Source organism: Thunnus maccoyii, chromosome 13, assembly GCF_910596095.1.
Source record: "Thunnus maccoyii chromosome 13, fThuMac1.1, whole genome shotgun sequence".
NCBI classification, from domain to species: Eukaryota; Metazoa; Chordata; class Actinopteri; order Scombriformes; family Scombridae; genus Thunnus; species Thunnus maccoyii.
The window spans coordinates 15,487,201-15,507,707 of NC_056545.1; the positions used below are offsets into that span (position 1 = coordinate 15,487,201).

The 20,507-nt window shown below is 39.5% G+C and overlaps 1 protein-coding gene across 1 annotated transcript; it reads right to left on the reverse strand.

Moving 5' to 3' along the window:
- Positions 1-43: 43 nt before the first annotated feature.
- Positions 44-20,216, reverse strand: unc119b (unc-119 homolog b (C. elegans)). Its single transcript, XM_042432374.1, has 5 exons — positions 19,583-20,216; positions 3,828-3,941; positions 3,551-3,650; positions 3,209-3,381; positions 44-2,166 (listed from the first exon to the last, which is right to left on the reverse strand). The coding sequence occupies exons 1-5, from the start codon at positions 19,851-19,853 to the stop codon at positions 2,054-2,056; spliced, it is 771 nt and encodes a 256-aa protein (XP_042288308.1). The 5' UTR covers positions 19,854-20,216; the 3' UTR covers positions 44-2,053.
- Positions 20,217-20,507: the final 291 nt, after the last annotated feature.

Consider the following 20,507-nt stretch of genomic DNA (forward strand, 5'->3'; position numbering starts at 1 on the left):
ACATTAACAGTCGAGACATTTCGATATTTCAAAAAGTCCCATAAATCTTTATTTATTTTACTTTTGTTCAGTCACAACGACATTTTGAATTGTCAAAAACTTTACATCAGTTTAAAATAATTTTTTTTACATGAGTCACAATCAGTCATAAATAAATCTGTTTCTACATTTCAGTTTTATATTTTTCGACATTCAAGTCAATCTGTTTTATCTTCTGATTAACAAACAGAGTCCAGAGTCTCATCGTGTTCATTTCACCCTCTTTTCTCTGTAAGTCATAATCAGTCACTAGTGCAGGATCAATAAACCAGGGAAAAAAAACAATCATCCAGATTTGATCATGTTGAGGAAATGAGGAGAATATAAATATAAATCTGAATCTAATATGATTTCCACCATTTTCTTGTGCTGATCTGAATTCAAATAATTATCTGCAAATAAATGTCAGCGTCTGTTTAAACACACTTGCAGTAATAGATGGACGGAGTTTACTGCAATTTAAATAGAATCACTTAAGTGATTAAACACTTTTAAGTGCTTAAAAACAGACTGTATGAGCTGGTATGCTGAAAAATAGAAAGCAATTTGGATACTATTTGAGCCAGGATGCCTCTCAGCACAAACAGAGAGGAAGCTGATGTTTGCATATTACAGTTTAGAGGCATCCAGAGACAGTTCAGGTATTGATCCGATGTGTGATCTGTGTAATAAATGCCCTCAAACAACAACAGATCTACACGCTGCCGCTCACAGGAATGTGTAAGAGATAGAAATGTATGAGAGGCAGAAATCGGAGAAAACAACATAAAAGAAAGAGAAAATATAAGATTTCAGGGTGATTTGTTCTTAAAAACGACTTCTGCTACATTCTCCCAAATCTCCCTTGAACTTCCTTTTTTGCATCACGTTCCTGACTGAAAAATATCAACATTTACAAATCCAAGTTTTTTTTCCTTTTTCTTCTCTTATGAAGAGTTTCCAAACGACGGAACTTTAACTTGGACACACACAGTGCAACTTAAAAGTTTTTAACAACTTCTTTATAACCTAAACAAAGCCACACGAGGCTGGAAAAGCGAGTTGGTACACAGATGACAAAGTACGTTTATGGTCACATCTGACCAGCTCACCTTTACAAGTTTCCTCGTTGTTAGCTCTGTAGAGATGTTGTGCTTTGAGCAAAGACAATTAACACATACTGTACGTCCTACAGCTAATACAGGTCACATGACTTGAGAAATAAATGAGGAACAAAGGGAAACAGGAAGTTTAAATTCAAAACCACTAACTACTGCCTAACTGTGTAGAAAATGTGCTAACATTTTAGGTTTTGGAAATCTATTTGAGCATTACTGAAGTTCAAAGTAATATATTTTTTACCAGACCAGTAATCATGCTTCAAACTGACATACTGGTCGACACACAGACAAACATACAAAGCACAAAAACACACACACACACACTCCAAAAAGCACACACACACATACACACAGACACACATACACTCACATTATCTGTGAAATTGTTTCCCAAAACTGTTATTTAACTCCTAAAAACACACTTTTATAGACGCTAGATTTGCTCCTAAAGCCTAACATGTACAGGAATGAGAAAAAGAGTTTTTCTTTCTTATTCTACGACGTGGCTAAAGAGCACGAACCATCCTAAAAGTTTCTTTACTTGCTGGTTTATCATGTTACACACTGTGTTACAGCAGCTCTGTAGCAGGCTGCAACCTGTGTGTGTTTGTGTGTGTTGTTTTTTTTAGGCTTTGACATGTACACACAAACCTCTACATGCTTACACACACACACACAGACGGTAACTGACACATCTGTACGGGCGTTTTCTGGATGGTTCTCGTGACGAGCAGGACCATTGCTGATCAGCGTAGGAGACAGAGAGAAAAAGAAAGAGAGAAAGAGATAGAGAGAGAGAGAGAGAGAGAGAGACTACTGGATTGACAGGATGTTAACACCACACACCAGTGTACTCTGATCGTCCCTCAGGCCAGTCCATACATCCACCTGTCTCTCCTGGCGGTCTGTTGTCTCTACGTTCCACCGTTGTAGGAGTAATCCGCCTTGTTGTGCATCACCAGCTTATTGTCCACAAAGTAGAAGCTGTCGGACTGCGTCTCGTACGGGTGCAGGATCATCTCTCTGACTGCGGGCACAAACAAAAACATCACAGCTGTTAGAGGATTTGTTCCCAAGATGATTAAAGGCATAAGGAAGAAAAAATAGATATTTTTTATATGATTCTTTTCTCTGACTTTGCTCAAATGTGTGCATTTTGTCTTGTGAAATACCAGATACTTTCACTTTTTTAGGGTTATAAAAATCCTTCAAATTAAACAATGTGAGAAAGAATTTGCAGGTCATTGGTGCTAAAACAATAAGTCGATTAATGAATTAGTCGATCAACAGAAAAGTAATCGAACTGTTTTACTAATTCATTTCAAGTCAGTAATAAAGCAAAAAATGCCAAACATTCTCTGAAATGTGACGATTCACTGCTCCTCTCTGTTTAATATCATTGTGAGGTGAATATATTTAAGTATTTAACTGTTGGTCAGTCAAATTTAGTAGTTTGAAGACAGATTAGGGTTTACAGACTACAGTTACAGTTACACAGATTAATCGATAATGAAAACAATCATCAACCGCAGCCCTAACGATCACAATTCATGTCAACACTGAAACGATAATCTGGGATGAAAGGTCATAAGTACAGATGTTGCTTAATTTCAGTCAAAAAGGTTTGGAAACACAGTATTAGAGTAATAATCTATTTAGTTCGGATATTCGCACACAGATAAAATAATTCATGTGAGTGAGCTGAGAGGGAACAGATTTGAATATACTGTGTTTTTGTCAATTTTCTGCTGTATTTAGAGTAAATATTGTATTTTGTGCTGTTTTGTATAACTTGTCTATATGGTTATCCGAGAGTCACATGACTAATTGATGAACTATATATGAAAAAACAACAAACAACCCTCTGAAACCAACCTGATGAAGGCACGATAGCTAAAAACACCTGTGAATGAAGCGTTGTGTAAAAGCAGAAGTAACTATGACCACAGACAGAATAAGTTGCCAATTACAGTATTGTGACTAAACAGCATGCATGCTATCTGAACCACAGGACCTCCATACTGTGGTTTCTAGAGTCTGTGTGTGTGTTTGCATGTGTGTAGACTTACTAATGTCCTCAGACAGAGGTGGGAATTCGTAGATGTGCTCGCAGGTGTTTTTGCTGCTGGGCATGCAGAAGCCGAACTCAAAGTCAAAGCTCTTGAGCAACTTCTCTCTGAAATAATGTCTCTCGATCATCCTGAAGTTTTCAATCGGCATGTCTCCGACTGTGAACTCAACGCTAGAGGGACGAAGACAGACAGATAGACAGACAGAGAGAGAGAAAAAGGTGAGTAAGAAAGACAGAGACAGACAAACGGATAAAACAAAGAGAGAGATGGAGGAGACGATAATAATTCTGCTGGTAACTGCGTCCTTGTAAATAACGATTCACACACATTCATACTTACGTGGCTCCAACTTGCCGCAGTCGGAGAAAAGCGGGGGTGAACTGGTAGCGGACAAAGCGGCCTGCGTTCGGGTCAATATCCCTCTTCTCCCCAGCTTTGTCTACAGTGAGGATCAGTTAAATGAAATAAAATATTTTTAGAAAGGTAATTTGGTTGACTGAAAACAAATATGATTAGTGGGTGTGAGTGCAGCCTATAGATATGAAGCTGCTTTATTATGTGTTTTCATGGATAAAGGCTTAGTGAAACAAATCCACAGTTTATTTCAATGACTCACCTGTGGATGGAGGCTTGGTGATCTCAAACAGCACTGTGCCCGTCTCCATGTCTCTGATCTTGAACCTGGTGAAGTCGATGTTGTACACATTCTCGTCCGGGCTGCACAGATAATCTGAGAGAGAAAAAGGGAGAAGCAGTGTCAGAGACTGAGTTAGAAACCACTTTTATTAACTGGAGATTACAGACAAAGAAAGTACTTGAAACACAAAGAACATATGTTCAGTAAAAACACATCAAGAATATTAATTCTCTGATCAAATTGCTGCAAACACATCCAGATCTCCTCCTTTAAAACCACAATGTGAAGCATTTGGAAATTTCAAAGTTTGGTGCCCCCAAGTGGTTGTATCAAAAAACAAACAAACAAACAAATCACATCTGCTGCCATAATAGACATTCTACACATAGAGCTTTAAAAATTAATATATTTGACAAATGAATGAAAACAAATAATTGCTACAAAGCTGGTTTAACATTGAGGAAAGTAAAAGTAAACCGCTGCAAACACTGTTTGCACCAAAGTCAAGTCAAGAACTGTTTTGCTTTCAATCTTCTTCATGAACAGACAACAATACTGAGAATCGACCACACTAACAAGAAAATTCATACTCTAAAAGTGAGTAAAACTGCTCCTGGTTATACTAATAATGTGTATTTGTAAATAAAAATATACTAAGACACTCACACACACAAAGACATAAACCAAAACCTGCTTTCCAGCAATGAACATTCAAATACTGAAAAATCAATCATATTTACTGTAGTGTCAAATCATTTCTTTTTGACCATTTTAAGTGAATTTCTGACATAAATCTCAATAAAACTGTACTGGAGGAGCTGCTTTCCTCCTGAACACAACGATGCAGGCACACACATGCACCCAGTAAGAAAGGAGAGTTATTTTTATTCCTCTAATCCTTCCTGCCCTCACCAGGCAGTGTCAGTGCTTATTAGCGTTCCCCAGCAGAGCAGACACTTCCTGCTCTATCCAATGATACAACTGGCCAGCATGTGTAACTGCAACCTCTCTCCATCACCACCACTGAGGCCCCAATTCGCAACCGGAAAGCTCACATGATGTCAGTGAATGAAATATATAAAGAGATGACATTGTTTCAGGGATGTGAGAGTGGATCACTGCAGGTCTGAGCACCTGAGCGGACATCAGTAAACATGTTTGATTACATCCGTGTCCGTCTGTTAGCTTCATATGTGCGGTTGTCTCTTCATGTTCTGCTGTTTCTTTTGACGGCCAACATCTGTTTCCTCAAAGACAACAGTAACACAGCTGAGGCATGGACGTCCATCAGTGCAGACACGGATGATTTAATGGCTAACGATGGCAGCTCTGACAGGCCACCAGCTGTGTATTTATCACCGATCGACAGCGACAGCTTCTCACCATAAAAACAACAATAACATGATATTTCCAGATGCTACCATCAGCTCCCAGCTGTGAACTGTAATTCATGACAGTCAATAACAGCAGCGCCTCTTGTCAATAACTTCAACACAATGGTTCACCTGTTGTGTGACATAATAATCTCGAAACAAAGGTCCATCAATACCACTGATAGGCTGGTCTACTTCTGTACACACATCTATTTCATGTCTGTACATCCTGGGAGAGAGATCCCTCCTCTGTTGCTCTTCCTGAGGTTTCATCCATTTTTCCTCTTTTTTAGGTTTTTTAAGGGAGTTTTTCCTTATTCAAATCAAGGCTCTAAGTATAGGAGGAGGAGTTGTATTGTTATACAGATTGTAAAGCCCCCCGACACAAATTTGTGATTTTTGATGTTGGGCTATACACATAAAATTGACTTAACTTTTTCCTGCAAAAAAAGCTTTTTCTGAGCTTTAAACTATGTTGACTGTGAGATGCAGCTAACAGATACACCTATTATCATCAATGTAATGTATATTTACAACAACACCATACACATACATGCTGTTCATTTCTATTCCTAATATTTTTTTAAAATTGTAAATAATTCATTTAACTGTTTAACACCTAAAAAGGAAGTTCAAGGGAAATTTGGGGGAATGTAGCAAAAAAAAACCTTGAAAAATTGTGAAACTATCCTTTAAAGGTGCAGCGTGTAGAATTTAGAGGCATCTAGTGGATTGGACTTGGCAGAAATGTAATATAATATTCAAAAGTATGTAAATAATTCATTTAACTGTTCAATAAAAACATGAATCTTAACTTCAGCAGCAAAAAATATTAGATTGCAATTCAAATACCAAAATGTATCTTCCAAGAGGAATTATATCTTATGTTCAAAACTCTACAGAGACGTCAGTGCTGCAAGTAAACTATCAGAGGGCTGGCTGAGATAAGACTGTTCTCCCTGGCATGACGATGGATGTCGACTGGCTGGTCATCTTGGGAGACGGTCTGCTAGCTGCTGAGACGACTGTCCGGTCTCATCCGGCGAGTGATCTCCGAAAACAATATCTTACAGAAAAGCTTTTAAGGATTCACCTGCTGCAAAGAAAAAAGTACAGCACTTTGTGCTCATCTCCTCCAGTGACTCCTGGAACAAAGCAGTATGTTTAAGACATGTGCACCAATAGTTACAGTTACAAACTCTGCTGCTGGAAACTACAGAAACATGGTGGTATTACAACAATCTCTAGCAGCCAGAATGATCACCAGTGTTCCTAAATGTGAAATGTGCTATAAATGAAATAATGTGAAGGTCAGGAGTCTGTATGATGAAGGTATTGTTAGTCGATAACAGATTTAAGCCTGCTGCTTTGGTTCTGCTCTTTTTTTTTTTCATTCTACATTAATCCCCCAGGAGGATTATTCACAACGCTCCCTGCATGTTGTTTTTCATGTTTATGTATTCATGCTGGAGCGTCCCCGGAAGTCAAACCGTACCCGCGAGTCACAGCATGTTGTCAACCCCATTTACTGTTCGAAGTGAGCGTTCCTGACCGAGCTGATCTGATCCGGGGTGACGCTGAGATGCCTTTGCTCCTCTGTCAGTCTGAATGCTGAGGTCGGCTCTTCTAAACACATCAGCTCCGCATACAGCGACGCACAACTGACAACACCTGAAGAGTCACACAGCGTCCCCACGTTCACATGACATAAACAGACAACAAAAACACACTCAGCAGCCACATTATTGTAATTAACAACATATATTATCTATGTATGTGTGTGTGTGCACGTGCATGTGTGCAGAGGGTACATCTGCACATATGTGTGATGAACTGTACCACAGCTGGTGTTGTCCTTGTCCTTTTGCTAACCTACTGCTAATAGATACCTTTGAGCCCCCTAATGAAGTCCCATGAGGACAATGTGTTTGAATGAGAGACAATGAGTTTATTGTGTGTGTGCTCGCACTTTGTCTCACTAAACCTGAGGTGCTTGTTGTTAATTTCATGCAGTCTGTTACTTTGGATCAAACACACACACACACAATGTCACACAAAGCCATCTGAGGATAACTTGCTGCTACTGAAGCCACCAACAGACTCCTGTTTATCACTGTCAGCTCTCCTTCTGGACCGTGCTGATAGTAAGCACCTACAGACAGAATGTGTGTGTGTGTGTGTGTGTGTGTGTGTGTGTTTTGGACTGAACCAACCGTAAGTGAAATTACAGTACATTAATTCAAAGTGTGGAGCATCTGGTCACCTCAGTCGAGGATGAATTATGCAACGCAGACTAAAAGCCGAGCTGTAAGTGTGAACTCAGCAGCGGTCAAACACTGCTGGGAAACAGGAAGCTCATCTTCTTCAAACTTCAACATCAGCAGGTATCAACAAAATCCTGCAACCACTTCAGATTTCCTGTCTTCATCACGGGACAAATGTATCCAGATCTAATATTTTATAATGAGATCGTCTAGCTGCTACATATGAACAGCACCAATACATTTCAATGATGTGGTCTTTCATAACTTTTGCATTTTTTTGGGACCTAATGGTTGATAGTGTGACAACAGAAAGAGAAATTACCGAATGTGTGAAACATTCAGTAAAATTTCTTTCATTTTCTACTACAGAGTAGTGAATGAAGAATAGCACCTCTCTGTAAGACCTTTTGGAGTTCAAGATCTTTGTAGTAATTGTTGTACCAAATATATATTTTCTTTTTGGTCAGTTACTTTTCAGTTTCAGCTATTAAAGTTTAAAATTTTCATGAAATCTGACCCCATTTTTGTCAATTAAAGTTAATTAAAGTCAATTAATGATCAACTTTATTTCAGCAATAGCCATTCAAGATATTTACATTCAGTAAATTATCTCTCTATATAGTATTTATATTGGTAGTGGTGGAGTCTGCCATTCCCACACTGGATTCAAACTGCCTTCATATGTAAATGCAGTGTAATTTTCATTGATAACAGCCTCAGTGATTGTCATTCACTAGTTGCATCAGTGCTGCACTAAGTAAATGCTAATGCAAACTGAACATTTCCTACTGCTGGCAATTATTGTGCATCAATCAGAAGAAACTCAATGTATTTGTCACCAAAAATAGCGCTGACTACAATCCCTCATCAAAAATCTGTGTCTATGTCTATAAAACAAGACAATGGTCATTTATGGTTGTAAGGTGGTATGTTTAAGGTTGTAATGTAACAAAAACAGAGCATCCACACTGAACTGTTAGATGAAGAGTTGCAAGTGACAAGCTGCATACATCCAACGTCTCAGTGAGGGAACTAACTCCTTCCTCCCTGCTGCTGTGTAGGAAACTACTCGCTTGATGTGTAGCATGAAATCAGATTGTTATTGACTGACTTGAAAAAAAGAACATATGTTTGTTTGGCTGCACTGTAAACGGAAACACCTGCTTCTCAAGGAGTGTTTGCTGCCCACAAAGCTGACACAGCTGGAGTATACAGTAAACCACACATGCTTAAACCACTATATTAACTGGGTGTTTCTTCAGGATTACTTCAACAATATATATTAACAATAAAGCTAAAAGCTGATGCTATGTTATTAGCAGCTAATTTACCAAAGTGAACTTAAAGAGTAGCACATACTGAGAGAGCAAGAGACTGTTTATCAGAAAAATTTTAGTTTTTTATGCTTTGAATCATTTCTGTCATCATTCAGCTGACATCCTCTCTGTCCCCTCACTGCAGATGTGTCAACAGGTTTCAACGAGACGAGGTCTGGTACACAGTTCAACAGGTACTGTATGTATATGACCTACATTCAGCCAAAATAAACCGTTCTGAGCTCCTTTTAGCAGTTACCCAAATAACGCTGGGACAGGACAGATCTTAGGAACCTTCCAGTATGAGGGTTTAAGATCACATGAAACCATATTAAAGGCTTATAAACACAACACACACGCTGACGAACATTACAGCTGACACTGATAATGGGATCTAGTTCAGTCTGTCCCACTTGAGGAAGAGCAACTTCACTATGGGTCCATCCTCACTGGAAGTTTAGGACTAAGATACACATTTAATCGTATAAAAATCTCTCAAGGTTTTGGCTTTCACATTTAATTAAACCTGACTGTATGGAAAAGTGAGTGATTCAAGTTTTATTTATACTGTGGGTTTATTAGGTACCACATTTGGACAAACTGCACTGTCAGTGAAAGGGTAGTAAATATTGGGATGACCTATCACTTGCAATAAGGGAGTGCCCTCAAACAATCGCTCAAGACAAACCAGAACTGTGATCACTTTTAACCAGACGTGTACAATTTCTAGTTGACATTGTGGTTGTATGTGATGTGTTGTTGTGTGTAGCTTTGTATTTTGTATTATGTGTCCTGTGTGTTTTTTGCTTTGTACTGTTTGTTATTGTGCTGTTATATGTTTTAATTGTGATGTACTGAAGGGACTGCAGATGAAAATTAGCTATAAACTAACTCTGGTACAGTACATCAAATGGTAACATTTATGTTTAACACTGTACATGGTCCAAATAAATACATAAATAAATGTATTTTGTCTTTTTCTACTTGTGTATTTGTATATTTTTATTTGCATAGTGTTACTTACACTGTTTCTGTTTTTGTTACCTGCCTTGAGACAACGGATATTAATTAGCATTTTTTGCTAACTCCAGCATCTTGTATTTTATACTGATGTTCATTAATGTGCTCTGTCCCTATCAAATAAATAATAAATAAATAAGTACTGTACAATGTGAAAGTGAAAGCAGTTTTCTGACAGTTTGAAATGATTAGCGCTCTTTTATTTATTATTGTTGCTACATTTAAAAATGAGTTAAGGGGTGAAAATCGGCTTAAACAAGACTAAGAGTCTATAGCCATACCTGTAGCTCTGTGGCAGTGTGGTGCTGCTACCATTAGCATGCTAACATGCTCACCGCTAACATGCTGATTTTCAGCAGGTGTAATGTTTACCATGTTCACCATCTTAGTTTACTGTTAGCATGCTGACATTTACTATTAGCAGTAAAAACAAAGTACAGCTCGTGGGATGATGTCATTAGTTTTTGAGAAACTGAAATTTTAACCTGATGATGATGCTAGATAAAAAGTGAAATTAACACCAATTTTATGTCCAAATTTCACATAATTGTTGAAAAACCACAAATTTCAATGTCAATGTGCTAGAGGAAAAGTTAAAGGATCACCAAAGTTATTAGGATTCAACCTCCAAGCATCATTAGTAGTGGTTCCAAATTTCCTGACAATCCACCCAATCAATCTGGACCAAAGTGATCGACCTTCACTGCTATCCCCATAGTGTCGCTGCTAGCATGGCTAATAAAAATACCATTTACAGCACAAACACTTTGTGATGATGAAACAGTGTTTTTTATACTTGGAGGGACAACTGTGTAAAAACAGCAACTCATTTGCATTTTCTCCCCTGTCTTACACTTACTATTACCAGAGGACTTTGTTTTGCAACTGCTGCAGGAAACACGACAATTGGATGCATGGGGACATAAATTTGAGTGGAAATCAATTCAAATCAATCTATCTTTCTGTAGTAATGAGTAAAAGCTGAGCCTTAAAATGTTTCATCACAATCACACAGAGATGACAACTGTAGAAATATTTTCCATTTTTTTCAGGTCTCTAATACTAATATTAACACTGCTGAAGTGTCTTCTTTTTACTCTTGGGTGATGTTTTTATGAATTAAACTTCCCCACAAACGGAGTAGAACAGGTAGAAATTTGAGGGCATCAACTATGTTAGTGATCATCAGGTTGAAACGAGCAATTTAGGAAATGTTTGTGCATTTAAGAGTTTGGTGAACACTCACAAAAAAGTGAAAGATTTATGATAAGAATATGAAAAGGCCCATTCTGTGTTTCAGTTCAGCGATTAACACCCGCTACTCTCAGGCCTTCAGATATTTTTTCATTTATCCCACATGAGCTATGAGCTTCCCTTCAGCCCCGCTGAGTGTCTCTCAACCACATCTAGTACAGCCAGCTCCTATAAAACCACTCCTGGACCTCTGCCCCTCCTCTGGCTTGGAGCCCTCGGTTCTGTCGGCGTGGCAACCACACATCTCCTGCCCTCCTGCACACCTCACAGTGGCGGTCACGGCTTTAAGTTACAGGTCAGATTCAAGATTGCCACATGTGGACAGACATACAGCAGATTTTATCTCGTGACGTCTGTTTGATTCTGTATCCTGACAGAATCAAACTGGTGTGAAAAGTCAGACAGAAAAAGAAAAAAAGAAAGTTACATGATGTTTCAAAATAATACAGAATATTGTTTATAGTTCATGTAAACTACATGAACAGGATATGTTGGCGTTTAACACATCAACACCTACAGTATTTTTAGATTGATCTAAAATACAGACAATTAGAGCCACCAAAAGTCAAAAAATGTGTAATTGCCTGTATTTTTATGTATACTTGACTATATTTTACTATTTTAAAATTTCTATTTTTGTTGTATTAAATGTCATTGTTGTTTTTATTTATCCATCCCATTGGCTATACGTGCTTATCCAGAAGGTTTTTACTCATAAATATCTTATTTCCTCAGTACGTATATACAGCATTTATGCCAGAGCCCCTGAATAACCGAGAGAGCTTTGCCAACATGTTTTCCTTATGAAGTCATCTGTGAAAAAAAAGAACATCAGCTGATATATTATTCTCTAAAATATGATGCCAATTTTAGTCTTCGAATTTCAGCATCGGCCGACCTTTACTGAATATGGGAAACACAGTCACTATCTGCCTGAACACCTGCAGGATGTTACAGTAAAACAGAGTAATGATGACAATATGACAACATCAACAGCAAATACTTTGGTCTGTTTTGGTAACGAGGGGATCCACCGCTTCAGTGGGAGGAGGAAAGCAATAAGGCCCAACACAGCTCACATTAATCCGGTTTAGTTTCTTGTATGAAGGCAAATCCAACTAATCACTGGAGGGAGGGGGCAGGGTTAATGCTGCGAGGGCGGAGGGAGACGAGGACGGAGAGATGCAAGCGTGCAGTAAGGATGGTAACTAGGAAAAGACTGTGAAACTGGGTTTGATGGAGTGCTTGCAATTCTTGAATGAGCCCTTTCTCTCTTTCTCTTAACATCCTGTTTCAACAAGAAATGAAGAAGTCATTTCATCGTTACTTTACAACTTCCTTTTTTAGTTTGCAATGTGGGCCAGAGAAAGATGGGAGTGCCGCAGATGTTTTAAGCATTTGCAGAACATCAGCAAAAATTCAGCAGTCTATTTACTGACTTTACTGTTCATCTGGATCAACATTGGACATAAGATTTTCAACAGAGTCACTCATTAGCTTGAAACAGGGATATTAGTTCATTGGTTTGTCCGCCACTTTGGTCCAGACTGAAATAATTCAACATTAGATGATTAGACATTCATGATCCTCAGACAATGTATCCCACTGAGCTTGGTGACATTTCCTCTACCGCCACCATGAGGATGATACACTGTACATGTAATATTTGTGTTTTCGAGTGACATCTCTCAACAACTGTTGGATGGATTGCCTTAAATTTGATACAGACATTCATGTCACCCACAGGATGAATTGTGATCACTTTGGTGATCATTGACTTGTCCTCTAATGCCATCATCAGGTTAAATTTTAATTTGTCCAATCAGCCTCAGCTGTACTTTGTGTTAAGTGCTAATTAGCCAAAGTTAGCATCACTCATGAGTGGGTTTATGCTTTGTGATGCAGACTGGAGACATACTTTATTGATTATCCATACACAATAAACAGCGGCCTGCTTCATTTATGGTTAATTGAAAGCACTGTTGTTGTTGCATCAACACACCATTTCTGTTTGACTGCCTCCTATTTATGATGAACAAAGAACAAATCCGTTCTGGTCCAACGGGCTAAAGCAGTTAAATTAAAACAATGTTAGAATTCACACGTTTAAATTTCATTACTGGCAGGTTAATCAGACTTAGTCTTAGCACCATGCACTGTTCAAACAGCGTGGTGCAACCATGGTTTTAAGGCTTCTCCAGCTGTAGGAGCAAGGTTAATTATTTTAGTTAGTTAAGTTAGTTTCATTGGGAATTACATGAACATTGTATCTATTTTGTTATCTACACCGGATTTGTGAAAAAAATCTGCAAAAGTTTTGATGAAAACAATGAAAGTCAAAACAAAGCTTTCATCAGGGGGCCAAATATTTTTGCTGGAGGGCCAAATTTGGCCTACAGGCCACTATTTGCCTGCCACTGTCCTACTGTAAGTATTGAATTGTACAGATGACTTGTGTTTATTCTGTGCAAATGACAAACTTGAGCTTGACATTGTGAGCATGTTAGCATACTGATGTTAGCATTTAGCAAAGCACCACTGTGCTTAACTGCAGCTTCACAGAGCTGCTAACAAGACTCTTTGCATTGTTTTCACAAAACTTGCTGCATATTTCAGCAAGGTTGTGAGTTTGAAGTCTTAAACTTCTGCCTTGGCAAAAATACCAGTGGAGGCACTTTTATTCATTGTTACACCACTAAATAATACATTTTTTTGTCTTTTTTTGTCTTTTTCTTGATTAGAAAGCAGCAAGTTAAGAATATTTAGGTGTTATTCACAAAAAAAGTCCATAAAGTGTATGCACAGTCCTGTGGCCACTACATTGTTGGATTTTCATTCAGTTCTTAGAAAACTTGAATTTTTAATACCAAAGCATCTTGTCAGATACTGCTTAGTGTAAAACAGACACGATACATAACAATCATCTCTCCCAAACACAGTGAACTGTTATGTAGCTTGATAGCACGTAGGTGTCGAGGAGTGACACATCTTGTCCCTGCCCTTCTGACCTAAGTTGTGAGTTGCTGACCGCAGTGTCATGGTAACAGTGCTGCAGCAAAAATGGGGATGATTTCAAAATTTGGGACAGTGTAAAGACGACAGGATGGGGAGATGAGAGAAGGAAGAGAGGCTGAGAGTTCATCATAGGACTACAGACACAGTATGGACACAGCAGTTAGACGTCACATTTAATTTCACACGACTTACAGCTTCACCGTCATGACATCAGGTGAGCAACTGCTTCCTGTTGGCATGATGAGATAGACGAGGAACATTTTGTGTAAATAAACTCTATGAAAAACAGTCACATCGGGCCAAAAATGTGGATTTTATGTTGTTTAATGAAACATAGGGGACATCTGCAGCATGAGCCATCTGTGTCATCTTACAATGATCTTGACAAGCAAATAAAACTGGCCTGTTTTCATCACCTGCTACCCTATTTAACAGCACAGAGCATTGAACTGCATCAGATCTGCACCGACACACTGCTAAAAGAGTACAAGCCTAAGTGGGTTATGTGAGCTCTGGATGCTCACAGATCATCGCTTGGTTATTTTGCTTTCACACCAAAAACCTCAAAGCTCACAGGCCCGTTCACACTGTTGCTTCGGTCACATTTGTGTGAACGCTTCTGTAACTGTCATGACAAAAAAAAGTCTCACCACTGCATCTGCTTTTTAAGACACTCAGGAAATGTACAGTTGAAGTCAACGTTTACAAACAATTAGGTTGAAGTTATTAAAACTCATTTTTTAACCACTCCAAAGATTTCATCTTAACAAACTATAGTTTTGGCAAGTCAGAGACATCTACTTTGTGCATGACAGTAAGTAATTTTTCCAACAATTGTTTACAGACAGATTATTTCACTTATAATTCACTCTATCACAATTCCAGTGGGTCAGAGGTTTACATAAATTAAGTTTACTGTGCCTTTAAACAGCTCGGAAAACTAAGGAAAATGATGTCATGGCTTTAGAAGCTTCTGATGTGAGTCAATTGACGGTGTACCTGTTGATGTATTTTTAGGCCTACCTTCACACTCAGTGCCTCTTTGCTTGACATCATGGGAAAACCAAAAGAAATCAGCTAAGACCTCAGAAAAAAAATTGTGGACCTCCACAAGTCTGGTTCATCCTTGGGAGCAATTTCCAAATGCCTGCAGGTACCTCGTTCATCTGTACAAGTATAAACACCATGGGACCACCCAGCCATGATACTGCTCAGGAAGGAGACGCATTCTGTCTCCTAGAGATGAACGTACTTTGGTGCGAAAAGTGCATCCCAGACCAACAGCATAGGACCTTGTGAAGATTCTGGAGCAAACAGTTACAAAAGTAACTATATCCACAGTAAAACGAGTCCTATATCGACATAACCTGAAAGGCCACTCAGGAAGGTAGAAGCCACTGCAAGCCAGACTACAGTTTGGAACTGCACATGGGGACAAGGATCTTACTTTTTGGAGAAATGTCCTCTGGTCTGATGAAACAAAAATTGAAGTTTGGCCATATGACCATCATTATGATTGGAGGAAAAAGAGGGAGGCTTACAAGCCGAAGAACACCTGCCCAACCATGAAGTATGGGGGCAGCAATATCATGTTGTGGGGGTGCTTTGCTGCAGGAGGGACTGTTGCACTTCACAAAATAAATGGTATCATGAAGAAGGACAATTAAGTGGATATAATGAAGCAACATCTCAAGACATCAGCCAGGAAGTTAAAGCTTGGTCGCAAATGGGTCTTCTAAATGGACAATGACCCCAAGGATACCTCCAAAACTGTGGCAAAATGCCTTAAGGGCAACAAGGTCAAGGTAGCAGAGTGGCCATCACAAAGCCGTGACCTCAATCCAACAGAAAATTTGTGGGTAGAACTGAAAAAGCATGTGTGAGCAAGGAGGCCTAAAAACCTGACTCCGTAAAACCAATTCTGTCAAGAGGAAAATTCCAGCAACTTATTGTGAGAAGCTTGTGGAAGGGTACCTGACACGTTTGACCCACGTTAAACAATTTAAAGGCTACCAAATACTAACTGAGTGTATGTAAACATCTGACCCACTGGGAATGTGATGAAAGATATAAAAGCTGAAATAAATCATTCACTCTACTATAATGTAGTGATCCTAACTGACCTAAAATAGGGAATGTTTACTACAATTAAATGTCAACAACTGAGTTTCAATGTATTTGGATAAAGTGTATGTAAACATCTGACTTCAACTGCAATTTAAAGTTATGAAACTGCACCAGTGCTGTTCATGGGTGTGACTGTCCGTGACTGTGTTTATTGCATGCTGCTGACCATCTGCTGGTTGTTCTCAGACTTCTCAGAAAGACTGAATTTAGCTCAGCGCTGACCAAAGCTCTAGTGACGAGTTACATTTCTAGCACGCATCTTAAATAACCAAATTCAAAGGATCTTTATCAAAAATATTTGTTTATGTAAAAAATTAAAGTGTTTAATATAACTTTTTTAAACTTTTTTTTTTATAATTCTCAAATATCACTATCAGCCTTAGGAATCCAGTACTGGTCAGACCAAAAAGTTTTAGTTTCTTAAGTTATTTTGCTGGTTCCAGCTTCTAAAATATGACAAATTACAGCTTTTCTCTATTTCATATTGTAAGTTGAATATCTCTTGGTTAAGACAAAACAAACAATTCTGTTTCTGATTTATTTTTAGGAAGAAAACTGGTTAACTGGACAAAAATAATCATACTGACAATAACATATAGTTGCAGCCTTAACAGGACCAAAACACAATCATGGTGTCTGCAGAGGAGCCTTTCTTGCAGCTCAGAGGGTTGTAATGATGCAGCAGATTAAGATTCACTTAAGAACATCAGTTTGGATCAGATCAGTCAACTGAGCAGAAAGCCTGTTCTGTCTATGCAAATCTTAATTAATCTTAGCAGCTTGCTTTGATTACCAGATGGACGGAGCACGAAATAATTAGTGGCAACTTTATGCTATTTGAAAGTCACTTTTCTGAGAGTGTGTTTGACACAAATGTCCTCTCCTGTGATGCTGAAACATCTGTGCTGCGAGCAGGTTCAAACAACCGCAGAGTAAAAAAAAAGCTGTCCAGTCTGTCTGAGCTGTGCTTAGTGTTGTCAATTGTGTATCGCGCCACTTAAAGGGGGAATCAATTTCAGCCACTTGAGAATGTGCACCAGCAGCGAGAAACAGCAGACGAGTCACAAAACAACAGAAAGGCTTCAGTGGTTGTCCCCTGAGGAGAGAACTCAGGTTCTCTCCTGCTTTGTTTGACCGCACGAAACTGTGAAGAGTAGGCGTGTATGTGTTTGTGTCTGTGTATATATATATTTGTCTGTATGTGTGTCAAGTGACAGCAAAACCACACTACAGAACAGCTGAGCAGACGAGGGGAAAGAAAGAAAGGGGAAGTAGAGGAGGAAGTGTGTGGGAGAACAGAACAGAGATGCACGCTCCGCTGGCTGTAACCAAGGGGAGATGCTTCACGTTGCCGTAGTGATTCAAGCGTGTATCCATGTTGCTGTGGTGATTCACACATGCCTCTTCTTGCCTCCGGCGACAACGCTGGGAGAAGGGAAAGTGCGAGTTTCCAAGACCGTTAATAGGGTGGGAGACAGAATCATTATGATACTCCCTGATGCGTCAGCTGGATGACAATCCCCACAAAGACTCACTCACGGGGATCACTGGCAGCAGACTTACAGATAAAAACACAAAGACAAGACACTCACACGTGCATCTCTTGTCCCTGATAGACTAGAACAACTACAGACACAACAGTGACCGTCAGTAAAAGACGGAGGACGAGCCGAGCCAAAGGATGTTCCCAGAGCTCTTCCTCTTCCTAAACTCAATAAGCTGTGATTATGTAGGATCTCATTCCTCATCAGAACATAAACTTCCTGTGTTGTCTTGAGCTACATGAAAGAGTAATACAAATAAGGGAAAAGAGGGAAAGGGATCAGAAAAATATGATTTGAGTACAAATAATTTATTACTATAAAGACGAGCACTCATTGTGTTTGTTATGACGTCTCACATTCACATGAGGAACTGTGTTCAGTTAAAATAAATGAATAAAGAAAAAAGTGAGTTTAAATGTTCAAACACCTTTTAAAACACCTCAGAGAAGATCATGATTGACTGACAGCGTGTTTGCATGTTATCACACTCAGTTTGCATTGTAACAGCTAATGTAACAGCGTTGTGTAAGTCAGGTATTTAGCTACCGGCCTTTAAATAGTCAAATGCCCTCCTGGTCACCTGTTAGCTAACTGCTGTTTTAAGACCTGAGTTGGTGATAGATGAAGATGTTCTTGTGCACATAAGAGCTTCCTGGCTGCTATTTCTCCCTCTGTTTTGTTATAAGAAGCTTGTTTGAGATTTAAAGTTGTGACATAATTAAAAAGCAAATGCATTAAATAATACGCTACATAATCATCTTCATTTTCAGTGTTACACATGAATATGCAAATGAAAGTATTTCAGGCCTTTTAAACAACAAGTATGGTAATCAGAATGTCATAAGTGGAAGAAAAGGTTCTTTGCCTTGGAAATATTTATCAAATTGGTTTGTTTATGAGTGAATAACCAGCTCTACTTGTGTTTAAAGATGGCATACAGTGTCTTTTTTAGATAAACACAACAAGTTTTTAAATTATGTGCTTAGAAAGCAAAGTAATACTTAAAAAGACCAACATTTTGAATGTTAGATCTGTAATCTGCAGGTGAATATATCGTTCCTGCTGAGGTTAAAAGCTACCTGGCTGCAGAATGAACCTGCAAAACTCCAACTAGATCACTTTCTCCACATTTCCACTGAGTTACAGGAGATCTTTAGATTATATCTCTCAACAAATCTTATTTTTTTCTGCTGCACATGAGACACACACATGATGCCTGAGTGTTTTAGTTCTCTGGGGAGGAATGAAGGAGAAAAGTGAAAACATCTGAAACATCTGAACTAGACGTCAACTAATGCAAAGGAAGCATACAGGCCGTTTTGAAGGATGACCCCTCGGTCACCTTAGCGCCCTCACCTTTCTAAACAAATCGTCCTGATGATGAAGATGTGCAAGGGATGATGTCATTTAAGAGGATAAAATGTAAGTCATGCATGTTCAGCTGCATTTGGACACTTCTTCCTTCACTGCTGCATCAAATATTGTTTTCCAGCACTTATTCCATTCACTTCACACCACCACACTCTTCAAACATCACTCAACCACCTCCAGTGCTAAACTTAACCTCCACAGGTCACAGGGATACTTAAATGAGGAAGTTTAATGCACATCTGCAGACAGGTTGGCAACATTTACCTCTATGGGGAAAGAAGGAGCTCCATTGATGCATTATAATGTGTTTGAATAGGGCCTATATAGATTACATAAATGAGGGGACACTGTGATGACGCCATACATGATTCATATAGGAGCTGTGACATTTTAGCACCTTTGTCCTCCTCTCTCACTCAACAACCGACACGGCAGCAGCAGCAAACTTACTCTCTGTGATCTTCTGCAAGCCCAGAACATCCTCCGGAGTGATCACGGTGCTGCCGAGCAGGTCCTCCTCCGTGGTCACCGGGACCCCCACGTCGGTCGAGTTGCAGCCTTTCTTCACTTTCATCGCCGCCGTTTGCTTCGGGCTGCCGTTACTGCTGCGGTCCGTGCTGCTGTCTGTGCCTCCGGTATCTCTGCCTGGATTATTACCGGCAGGCTTCTTAGCGCTTGATGGGTCCTGGCTGTTGCCTCTGCTGGTACAAGAATAGCTCATTCTCCGCTCCTCCTCCTCCCCCTCTCCTAACCCTGGGCTTCCAAGATACAAAACAGTTGCCTCCCTCTCCCTCCCTCCCTCTCCGAAGGATGCACAGTTGCTGTCTGTTATCCGGTGCTTAATTCAAATCCGCTTCGTCTTTATGAGCCTGCAGTCTGTCTCCGCAGACGGGCTGCATGCAAACGGCCCCGACTCTCGTTGGCTGAGCGCAATATGCAGAGAGCGGGACTCCGTACTGCGCAGCTGCCCTCTGAGACGATATTTCGGTTGTGTTAAGTGAAGCTGGGAGTCTGTGAGAAATAATCTGCTGGCTTTGAAATTGAAAAAGAGGCGGCAGATGGCCGTCGCTGTTAAGGGGAGGGGGGGAGGGGGGGACGGGACGTCTCAGCGGAACCCCTCAGCAGCGTCCTGTGCGGCTGACAGGCAGCGCTTCTGCGTACATTCTGCGCTGCAAACCACAAATGCGCTATTACGCACACCGATCAAGACGACAAAAACCGCTCGTCAATTGAATAACACCACTTATCTTTGCACTGTTTGTGTTTTTTCTGTTGAGGAAGCTAAAAACTACGAAAAATACATTTAAACATCATTTACTAATAACGACTTGTAGTTTGTGGCACAGTGGCCTTAATAGCAGAGTAACTACATGTT

Excerpts from the sequence above, each read along its gene's own strand:
- unc119b (XM_042432374.1), bottom strand. The coding sequence starts at position 19,853 with ATGAGCTATTCTTGTACCAGCAGAGGCAACAGCCAGGACCCATCAAGC. Across the intron at positions 3,651-3,827 it reads CACCAAGCCTCCATCCACAG|ACAAAGCTGGGGAGAAGAGG; the intron begins GTGAGTCATTGA and ends TCCTCACTGTAG. Across the intron at positions 3,382-3,550 it reads CTGCGGCAAGTTGGAGCCAC|CGTTGAGTTCACAGTCGGAG; the intron begins GTAAGTATGAAT and ends TCGTCCCTCTAG.